The sequence below is a fragment of the Tamandua tetradactyla genome, chromosome 21 (assembly GCF_023851605.1).
Source record: "Tamandua tetradactyla isolate mTamTet1 chromosome 21, mTamTet1.pri, whole genome shotgun sequence".
NCBI classification, from domain to species: domain Eukaryota; kingdom Metazoa; phylum Chordata; class Mammalia; order Pilosa; family Myrmecophagidae; genus Tamandua; species Tamandua tetradactyla.
Genome location: NC_135347.1, coordinates 44619202 through 44630919, shown reverse-complemented (window position 1 = coordinate 44630919; position 11718 = coordinate 44619202). Strand labels below are relative to the sequence as shown.

Below are 11718 nucleotides of genomic sequence, written 5' to 3'. Positions count from 1 at the left end.
TTCATTGACCTTCTTGAACCAAGGTATCTTTCCATGGATACCTTCGATTGGACATTTCTATAGACTTGCTTTAATTGGGACATTTTCTTGGCCTTAGAACTGTAAACTAGCAACTTATTAAATTCCCCTTTTTAAAAGCCATTCTGTTTCTGGTATATTGCATTCCAGCAGCTAGCAAACTAGAACAAGGAATAACTGATGAGAGCCATTTTCAATCCCACTATGATTTACCTCCTGTTCTAGTTTGCTAGCTGCCAGAATGCAATATACCAGAAATGGAATGGCTTTTAAAGGGGGAATTGCTAGTTTACAGTTCTAAGGCCAAGAAAACATCCCAATTAAAACAAGTCTAGGGCAGGCCATGGTGGCTCAGCATGCCAAAGGACCCGGGTTCAATTCCTGGTGCCTGCCCATGTAAAACAAACAAACAAACAAACAAATCTATAGAAATGTCCAATCTAGGGCATCCAGGGAAAGACACCTTGGTTCAAGAAGGCCAATGAAGTTTAGGGTTTCTGTCTCAAGTGGAAAGGCACATGGCAAACACAGTCAGAGTTTCTTTCTCATCTGGAAAGGCACATGGCGAATACAGTCAGGGTTCCTCTCTCATCTGGAAGGGCACATGGGGAACACAGCATCATCCACTAGCTTCTTCTTCTACCTTCCCTTTCATGAAGCTCCCCAGGAGGTATTTTCCATCTTCATCTCCAAAGGTCACTGGCTGATGGACTCTGTTTCTTGTGGCTATATCGTTCTGCTCTGCTCTCTCTGAAACTCTCATTCTCCAAAATGTTTCCTCTTTTATAGGATTCCAGTAAACTAATGAAGACCCACCCAAATGGGTGGAGACATGTCTCCACCTAATCCAGTTTAACAACCACTCTTGATTAAATCACATCCCCAGGAAGATGATCTAACTACAGTTTCAAACATACAATACTGAATAGGGATTAGAAGAAATGGCTGCCTTCACAAAACGGGATTAGTATTAAAACATGCCTTTTCTAGGTTACACATATCATTTCAAACCAGCACACCTCCTAAAGCACGTGAATTAGCAAAAAGCATCAAAGTACTCTTCTGAGAGCATCTAGCACTTCCCAAAGAATGTCTGCTGCTACAAAGTCATCAAACAGAACAGCTCTGCTTCCAGACTTAGGATAGTTTGGTATATTTGACACAAGTTAACTCAAATCATTATGACGAGAATTACCACAGAAGCATGCTTTGATAGAAAAGTATATTAAGCTAAAATAAATATTTTAATTGGCGCAGCCAAATCCCCAAACCTATAGATTAGTGATGAGTATCTGTGTTCTCCTGAGGGAAGCTAATAGAGAGGCTTTTTCCCTAAATAAAACAATTATATTATCTCTTTGTATCTACTCTGATAATTTACTGCTGTATAACAAACTATTCCAAACTTAATGGCTTCAAAAAAAAAAACATTTTATTATACCCTAACAATGTGTAGATCAGCATCTTGCGTAGGGTTCACTAGACAATTCGGCTCTTTACAATGGTGACTGGAGTGACTCAATAAATATTCAGCTGGTATTTTGGCTGGGCTAGGCTGGACGTCCAACATGCCTTCACTTATACACTGACACCTTTATGCCCACTCCACCTCTATGGGTCTCAGAACCCCACCATGAAGCTACTTCAGCAGAGTGGTCAATCTTTTTATCTGAAGGCTCAGGGCTCCAAGGGAAAGTATTCCAAAATACAGGAAAGGAAGCTGCCAAACTCATAAGCCCTGGTTGGGAAACTGGCACGGCATTGCTTCTGCCATATTCTATCATTCAAAATAGTTCTAAAGAATCCATACAGATTCAGGAAGAGAGGACACAGATCCTACTTTTTGATGGGAAGAATTTGAAACTATCCTTAATTTGTCACAGTATGCAAGAGGAGGCAGTCCAATTCTGAAGCCACACTTTGGAATTCCTAGTCAAAGGACCTCATAGGAATTACCTCAAATCCAGATACCCAGAGGATACTCAGCTAAAGTGGATTATAAGTAACAATGAACCAAATCTCCAGATGATATAATTTACATTTGACTGATAAATAGAATCCAGATATATTAAATGTGAAAAAATAGCTTCCATAGTTTAATACATAAAGGCACTGAATGGGGTATTCTAAAAATTGAATAATATATATGCCTATGTAATGGAAGGAAGACACTGTTTGTAATGCATTAACTGTGCCACCACTCAATAAAACGTTATTTGTAGAAATAAAACAAATCTTTATTAAGACTTTTTTATGAAGACTTAAGACTTTTTCATTAAATGAAGAAAATTTAGACATCATATATGCAGTTTTCAAGCAAAATATAGGTATCTGACTTTGTTTACTTCATGAATGAGCCATCTGAGGCAATATTCACCCTCCCACAGATGAAGAACACAACACTTAGGTTAGTAGAGCTCTTCACAATCTAACCTAATACCACTTTCCCAGCCTCATGTATTGCTGGTTTTCCCCTCTCAATCCCCCTAGTCAAAGGCTGCCAGGAACACACCTATAATTGAAGAATCTTCAGCAAAGGTGGTTGAGCAAGAAAAATCACATACCTTAAGGAACCATAGAGTGTGTCAGGAAGAAGGTGCTAGCAAAGACTTAAAGGATTTGGACGTGTGTTAGGTGATTTGGGAGAGGGTTTAAGGAAATACGGCTTTGCTCTGGACTGGACGCCTTCAGGAAGCGGGGGTAATCTTATGATGGAGTATTTTAATAATTCTTATCCAGGAGGAGGAAATACTAGACCAAGGCTAAAGCTGTAATTGCCAAAGAAGTAGAAGTCATCGTATTAGTCAGCATAGGGGGATGTCTGATCTTTTTTTTGCGGCTTGAACAATTTTCAGGAGCCCTGAGCCTTCAGATAAAAAGATTGACCACTCTGCTGAAGTAGCTTCATGGTGGGGTCCTGAGACCCATAGAGGTGGAGTGGGCATAAAGGTGTCAGTGTATAAGTGAAGGCATGTTGGACGTCCAGCCTAGCCCAGCCAAAATACCAGCTGAATATTTATTGAGTCACTCCAGTCACCATTGTAAAATTGTTCAGATATGTTTAGGGAGCGGTCTTGTTTTCTTTGCTTCATCACTGTCAGAATGGGCTTCTCTGACATTGGTGTTCTGTGACATTGCTTATATTTAGACCCACACACTGGCCTTAAATTTTCTCTGCTCTGTCTCCTTTGTATACAGTTTCCTATATCTTCCGGAATGCTCCTTTTAGCACTTCAACCCAGTTTCCTTTCTGAATCCTTTGTGCGGCATGTTGCTTGCTGACGTATGTTTATGCTTTGTCTTCTCGGATATGATCATATTATATATCTCTCTCAGTGCCTGGCACAGTACTGCAAATCATTATCTCCTAGTAAATATTCATTGAAAAAAAATGCAGAAGTTAATTTTCCTGTTCTATAAACTAGAGCCAACGGGACGAAACCCTTTCACTAAATTCAGTGAAATGGTTTCTAAAACAGGCTCAAGACTCCTAGACCTGAACTCAAGAAAAAAACCTGGTCTGAACAGAATGAGTCACTTCCGTCAACGGAACAGAAAAGGCTCTGGTCCTCGCAAAGGCTGGAGCAAGACTTCATTTCCCACAATCCTTCGTGTCCACAAGGTGCCGCGATATTCTGAACTACGTTTCCCACAATCCTCTGAGACGCCGCTTCGTCGCGGTTTCTGCAGACGCAAGCCCGTTTCCCAGTTTCCCTTTCGGTCCTTGTACACCAGAGACAAGGTCGGGAAGTTTCTTGAGCTGGTGTCGCCATTTTTTCTGTCCTAGGTTTCTGTGCTTTTCTCAGAGCCTCCAACAGCGCCATGTTGGGGCAGAGCATCCGGAGGTTCACGACCTCGGTGGTCCGCAGGAGCCACTATGAGGAGGGTCCTGGAAAGGTTAGTGTGTGATGAACCGGCTTGGTTGGGGAAGGTGCTGGTCGTTGAACCAGGGCTGAGCGCGGGCTCCGGAGAGGAAAATTACAGACAGAGGACTTGGGCTGGGACTCAAACTAGCATTCCATTTTTTTCAAAGACTAGGGAGGAACGCAAAGATCCCGGCGACTAGGAGACGCAGTATGTTCACAAAAAGGAATTTATAGGTAGAGCCGGAGGACCTGCCTCCCCGTAGTCCCGCGGAGGCCTTACCTTCCGCATCACCCTGGAGGGCCCGGTAACCCTGACTGCAGGTGCAGCGACTTAGTAATGAGCTGGAGGTCATCGGGCTAGCAGTGAAGGTCGTTGGAAATTGATGAAAAAAATGAGGGCTTGTGGTTAGGAATCGGGCCTTTTTTTATTCATTGACTAGATTAAAAGTACTGACCCTCAATAGAGGTTTCGCTTTAGCCTCTGGTGTAAATAATTTACATTGGTTATTTAGTAGTGAGTACCTCCGAAGTGTTCGAGGCCTACTAATGGAAGGGCTGAGAAAGGATGTCGACGATAGAGTTGGTAGTGAAAAAGTCGACTTTTCCTTCGGAGTGCAGTTAACAATGCATTTTGTTTATAAAGTGACTACTTTGGAGGGTAGTGTTTTCTCTTCTAGTGCTATCTGTGCTGAGGATAAGGATTTGCAAGACAATATAGCATTTTAAAAAGTGCTATGATATGTAGTATGCATAATTGGAGTCTTAATCATCCAGCGTCCGCTGTGTGCTTATTTTTTCTTGATCCATGCAATATTCGGATGATTTGAAATTATGCTTTTGTTGCTTGGTCTCTTTTTCCAACAGAATTTGCCATTTTCAGTAGAAAACAAGTGGCGGTTACTAGGAATGATGGCTTTGTACTTTGGAACTGGATTTGCTGCACCCTTCTTTATAGTAAGACACCAACTGCTTAAGAAATAAGAATGTTTTAGTTCATCCATGGAACAGGTAACTAGTGGAATTATCAACTTTTCTAACAATGTTTTCCCTTTTTCTGCTGCCCCCCCCCCCCCCCCCATAACAAGTACATTGTTTTTAAGGTAAATTTCTCAAGTATAGAAGTGGCATTGGTGGAAACAGGTTGTTAAACCTAAAAACAGATTTTTCCTTGTCTGCTCATTAATAGCCAGTATTTATTAAGTACTTGTACTTGTAGTTTGTCTTGCTCACTTTACATTTTTAATCTCGTGGTTCTCCAGCAACCTTTGTGAGGTGAGTATTAACCTGATGTGATGATGCACAAAGATTTTAAGTAGTTACCCAAGATCTCATTCATAGCTAAGGACTGGTGGACCTGGATTCTTACCCAGGCAGTCTGGTTCCAAAATTCACACCATTAACCGGGTAAAATCCATGAATCTAGATGGCCAATTCAGGTTAGTGTGCCATGAGTGCTTTGACTAAAAGAAAATAACAGTAGCTTTAAATGTCTTTGAACACCTGATTCTTTTTAGAAAGTACTCTGTGCTCCCACTTTTTAAAATCCAGGATTGCAATCCTGATTTAAATTGTGAAAACCACCAGGAGAAAAGAAAATGCTTCTAGTGCTCTTGAATTCATAACAGTCAGTCCCAGATACTTGTACAATTTTGCACCGGAGGGGACATTTCTTATTATCCTGATGGGGCTGGGAGAGAGTGGTATTGGGGCTGCGTTGGCATCTAGTGAGTAGAGGCCAGGGATGCTGTGCAGCAATTATGAATGCATTGGATGGTCTTCTATAACAGAAGAAAAGAATACCTGGTCCAGAATATCTTTGGTGTCAAGGTTGAGAAACCCTGGATTAAGGAAATACATGTTAATATGTGCTCAAAGAAATCTTGTATGCTGGCACATTTCTGGTATGGAAATGAAAGATATATTTAAGCTTAGTAATGATAATATCAAATTTCTCCTCAAAGCATCATTATAGCATGCCCTGTGGAATAATTGTTGTAAGTGCCAAAATATGCAATAGAAAATAAAGCTTTTATTATAGTTTAGAAGATCAGAAATAACTTATTCAAGGCATTAATAGGAAAAGGTTTTGGTGCATATGATGAAGCAAATCAGTATGAATAAAATCATGATACTGTAAACGCTTTCTGATGTACCAGTAGCAGTCATAAACCAGTGAACATATATGTATGAAACTGATTTCTGTGAAATTAATTGGATTTTGTAATGCCATTAAGGAGAATTTTTGCTTTTCTTTCTCAGCTGTGAAGAGGAGCATATTATAAAGCACGGTCCTGAAATATGGCTCAAACTCTGAAACTCATATAGCATGTTGGATATGTTTGTAAATAAACTTACTACATGAACACCTAATGCCTCTTCTTGGAAATACGGGATGTGTTAATTGAGTATGGGTTTAGATTTTATGTTGATAATATTCCAGTGTTTTATGATTAAACTGTGTGGATTTTGGATTGTTTGATAGTCTTAAATTGTGGGATTTTATTTAATTTTTGATATCTAGGTTAGAACCTTGTCATGAGGAAAACCAATATATATATACTTTCAAGTTCTGGTTAATTAGGTGTGTATAAACTTCATTTTTTCTCCATGACTATAGCCTAAAACTGAAATTTGTGCCTTGATAAATGAACCCTGTCTAATATTGACCTTGTCCAGACTGAATAAAACTAAAATATTTGAAGTGAAATATAATAGCATGTAAGATAGAATATAGTATCACTGATTTCATTCTAGAGGTTTGACTATAATAGAGCTTAGTGGAAGACAGTTCTGATTTATAATTGTATCAGTAAGTCAAATTTATAGTGATTAGTGAAATACTATTCGTCATTTAAAATCAAATTACTTGAACTCGAAGGCTTTATTAAGCACGGGAAAAGAAAAATAATTGGCTACTGAATATTTTAATTCTAATTTGGACGCTGTTGGACTGCTATCGTATAAGACACTGTAAAGCACATATTGCAAACTGGTTTGACCTCCGATTTTGCTTTTGGTGAGAAGGATATTGACATAAAAATGTTTCTCGATTCTTGAAATAATTGCTCTGGGTGGTTCTGTATCCCTTCATAGAATAATAATAGCTTTTTAGGCCAGTCCTCAGCATACTATTGGGTTTCCTATCTTTGCCTTGCCAATGTTAAACTGCTGATTTGCTGAAACCATAAAAGTTTTACTTTTATCTCAGTTTATATGCTGGGGCCTATCTTTAAACTTCAGCAACTACCTGGCCATTTCCCATATGTTAATACATCCTTAATCCATAGGACTTCCGCCCCTGAGCTTACATGTCATTATTTTGTGATTATCCAATAATGAATCATCCTGTGGAGAGTATTTCTATGGAACTTTAAGGTTTTCTACCCTTGGTAAAAATAGAAGCAACACATAGTACTTAATTCTGAGTTCAAATCTTTGCTATTCAGTTGCAGAATTTGCCCCAGTTTTCTTGGATGAATTATATATATATAAGTATGTAAATTTACCCTTACACTGCATTTTGAATTTTTTTAAAAACTAATACAATAAAATTTTATCTGTGTTGTGTATAATTTCTTGCACTTAAAAAAAAAAAGGTCAACATTTAAAAACCTTAAGATTCCCATAAAAAAAATTCCAGATTCTCTTGGGGAAAAAAACAACACACTAGATGGACCCACATGCCAATGTGAAACTGAGGCCTAGTAAAGTTTGTACCTTTTGCAGATGCTTCCCCAACTTTACAGAATACTTAAATAGGGGTTTTTGGTAGGGGCCCAGAACCCAGTATTCATTTTCAAGAGAAGGTGATACCATTACAGTTACTTCCATATTTAAGTTATGTCTTACCTTTGAGGCTAAGGAGGCAGTTCAACTGAAGTTAAGAGTATGTATGATCAGTACTAAGACTCAATTCAAAGTCAGAATTTACTACACAGCTTCAAGCAATTTCATATGCTCCTCTGATTCTTCATACGTCAAACAATAGCATTTAATGTAGAGCAGTTGTGAAAGTTAAATATGGAAGTATGTCTAAATTTAGACTATCTTTCCTGGTGTAAGATTGCTTATTTAAAAACATGCAAGTGAGGTGGAAAAACTAAAATGGATATTATCTAAATTGTTCAATTTGATCCCAGTCATTCTGCAATCGTTACAAAGTGATATTTCCATTTAAGTACTGGACTACAATTCTAAATAGTTGTGTAGCAGACAAGCTCAAATTTACCATGTCTAAAAAATGACACCAGAGTGATGATGCTAAAATGCAAATCTGATCATATAAGCTATAACCTTGAGATTAAAGCTCTAACTTCATAGCCTGGTATTCAGTAAGTAGCTAGTTTTTCCTCATCCTGCCCCCTCAGCTCCAGGAGTTTGTACCACCTCTCTGTCTTAACTTAGTTCAGATATCACCTCTTCTGTAAAGCCTTACTCTTCTTACCCATCATTCCTTTTTATCCTAAACACTGCATGTAAGTCTCCAACATGTATTGTAATTCCTGATTTTCATAGCTACCTTCCACGCTGAGTTGTGATATTCCTGATGGCAGCGAGACCTTTGTTTATTCATGTACCGTGCATCTACAATTTGGTGAGTGGCCAGAGAACGTTTATTGAACTGAAGCCAAGACTGGTAAAATTATCTAAAAGGACCAAATTCTAGGACTCTCAGTCTAAATGCCAAAATATAGTTCCGTATTGCCAAATAAATGAGTTTTCCAAGATAACTCAATTAGATTTTCCAGCCAAAGGTGTGTTGAAATAATTGAGTTGTCACAGACTCAAGGAGATTAGGATTTGAGCCAGAATATAACTCAACTAGGTCACTAACCATGCTGTTTAGTTCATCTGACATTTTTAGATGTTTTCTTTTTAGTTGACATTGCAGTTTTACAGAAAAATCTAACAGAAAATACAGAGGCCTAACATACCCTATACACACCCACTTATCCTTATTTCCATTAGCGTGGTAATTGATAAATATAATACTGATGAAATAATATATTCATATTACTAACTATAGTCCAATGTTTAAATTACCGTTCACTGTGTTGAACAGTGCTATGGTTTTTAAAATTTTATTTGAGTAAAGTAACCTAGAATTTCCTCTTGAGCACATTTAGTAATTACATTAAACAATGTTGTTCAACTGTTGCCACCATCCATTACAAAACTTTTCCATCACCCCAAATAGGAACTGTACCAATTAAGCATTAATTCCCCATTCCCTATCTCCACTGAGGCCTCTGGCAACCAGTATAAATTTGCTGATTCTGATTATCTCAGTGAGATCATAGAATATTTGCCTTGTTGTGTGTGATTTCACATAACATCGTGTTTTCAAGGATCATCCAAATTGTTGCATGTATAAGAACTTCATTACTTACAGCTGAATAATATTCTATTGTATGTATACACCACATGTTATTTACCGGTTCATCTGTTCATGAATAGTTGGGTTTCTTCCACCTTTTAGCAGTTGTGGATGATGCTTCTGTAAACATCAGCATGCAAATATCTGTTCGAGTCCCTCTTTTCAATTCTTTGGGTATATACATAGAAGTGGGATTACCAGGGTCATATGGTAATTGTAACAACTTTCTGAGGACCCACCAAACTTCCACAGCAGATGCATCATTTATATACCCACCAACAATGAGTGAGGGTTCTTTTTTTACTACATCCTCTCCAATACTTATGTTCGGTTTCCTAAATAGTAGCAAGTCAGTGGATGTGAAATAGTATCTCATGGTTTTGATGAGCATTTCCCTAATTATTGCTTTGGCCATTTGCATATCTTCTTTGGAAAAAGGTCTATTCAAGTCTTTTGCCCATTACTTAATTGGATTGTTTGTCTTTCTGTTGTCATTGCATTTATTTATATATTCTGGAAATAAAACATATAAGGTGATTTCCAAATATTTTCTCCTATTCTGTAAGTGGTCTTTTTACTTTCATGATGAAATCATTTGATGCAATTTTTAATTTTGTTGAGATCCCATTTATCTATTTTCCCCCTTTTGCTTCTGTTTTTTGGTGTAGTGTCTAAAGAAACCATCGCCTAGTACAAGGACCTGAAGATGCTTCCCCATGTTTACTTCTAGGAATTTTAAGTCCCTTTCATAGATTTGGTTCTTATAACTAAGTCTTTAATCCATTTTGTATATGGTATGAAGTAGGGCTCTCCCTTCATACTTTGGCTTATTGATATCCAGTTTTCTTAGCACCATTAGCACCATTTGTTGAAGAAACTATTCTCTCCCAGTTGACTGATGTTCTCCTCCTTGTCAAAAATCAGTTGGCCATAAATGTGAGGATTTATTTTTAAGTTTTCAGTTTGAGTTCATTGGTCTAGATTGCTGTACTTGTGCCAGTATCATGTTTTGCTAAGTAAAGCTTTGTAATGTGTTTTAAAGTTGGGACATGTTAGTCTTTCACCTGTATTCTTTTTCAAATTGGTTTTGGCTATTTGAGAAGCAATAGTGTGGGTAGTGTGGAAAACCCTACACTTCTATATAATTTGACTTTTCCATTTCTGCAAAGCAGGCTGTTGGACTTTTGATTGGGATTGCATTGACTCTTTGAATTGTTTTGAAAAGATTTGACAACAAAATTTAGTCATCTGTTCTTAAACTTAGAATGTCCTTCCAGTGTTATAGGTGTGATGCTGTGAAGGTGTATGTGCCCCAGAGAAGTATGTTCTAAAAATAATCCATTTCTGTGGGTGTGGACCCATTGTAAGCAGGATCCTTTGGTGAGTGAACTCCCAACTTAAGATGTGACTCAGCTCGTTCTGGGTGAGTCTTAATCCTTTTACCAGAATCCTTTATAAGAGACTGAAATTCATATCCACCCCACCAAAAAAGGAAAAGAAACAAAAGCTACAGAAGCAAGAAGCTGGAAGTAACAAAACCTGCAAGAAAAGGGAGAGACCAGCAGACACCACTGTGGGTGGGCCTTGCCATGTGGAAGAGGAGTGCAGGATCACTGGCAGCTGGTCTTCAGGAAGAAGGTTATTGTATTGATGATGTCTTCATTTGAACATTTTCACTGCCTTCGAACTGTAAGCTTGTAAACTAATACATTTCCATTGTAAAAGCCAGTGCATTTCACTGGACCTACTTTGAGCACCTTAACAAACCAGACAGGTTTTGTTAACAGGAGTGGGATGCTGCTTTTGCAAATACAAAAAAATGTGGACTGGCTTAAAATATGGTTAAGGGGTAGATTATGGAAGTATTGTGAGATGCTTGATAGAGAAGGCCTAGGTTGCTTTTAGCTAGTATTTCCCATTGAGGCCTTAGGCAGACATGATAAGTATGTCATTGCAAACCGGAAAAAAGATTATCCTTGTTTTAAAGTGGCAGAGAATTTGGCAAAATTGAGCCCTGATGTCGGATGGAGGGTAGGATTTGAAAGTGATGAATTTAGATATTTTAGCTGAGGAGATTTCCAAACTAGATGGTGAAAAACGTTGCCTGGCTTCTTATAACTTTTAGTAAAATGCAAGAGAAAAGGGATAAGCTGAGAATTGAACTTCCAGTACAAGGAAATCAGAAAATGATGGTTTGGAAAATTCTGAGCTTCTGGAATGCAAGTCCCCAGAGAATAATGCTCCATTTGAGAGTTTAATTGAACATGAATCCAGTCAGCTATTTCAGTACAAGTCAGGATTGGAAATGCAGTTATCCAGAAAGGATTTGTGGAAAGTTCTTCTGTCGCATGGTTTGAATCCCTGTGTATTCCACACAAAACTGGCAAGATTTTTGTGAGCTCTGTATGAACAGAACCACTGTGAACCTGGACTAAAAGGGACAGATTGACGAAATGA

General features: G+C 38.2%; 1 protein-coding gene and 1 non-coding gene across 2 annotated transcripts; both read left to right on the top strand.

The window, feature by feature from the left end:
* Window positions 1-3702: 3702 nt before the first annotated feature.
* Window positions 3703-6249, top strand: COX7C (cytochrome c oxidase subunit 7C). The gene is made up of 3 exons (XM_077139202.1): window positions 3703-3915; window positions 4749-4892; window positions 6144-6249. Exons 1-2 carry the CDS (start codon window positions 3841-3843, stop codon window positions 4863-4865), a joined length of 192 nt encoding a protein of 63 aa, XP_076995317.1. The 5' UTR covers window positions 3703-3840; the 3' UTR covers window positions 4866-4892; window positions 6144-6249.
* On the top strand, window positions 5974-6036 carry LOC143665841 (small nucleolar RNA Z39). The gene has a single exon (XR_013167237.1). It is a non-coding gene; the product is annotated as a small nucleolar RNA Z39 (small nucleolar RNA).
* Window positions 6250-11718: the final 5469 nt, after the last annotated feature.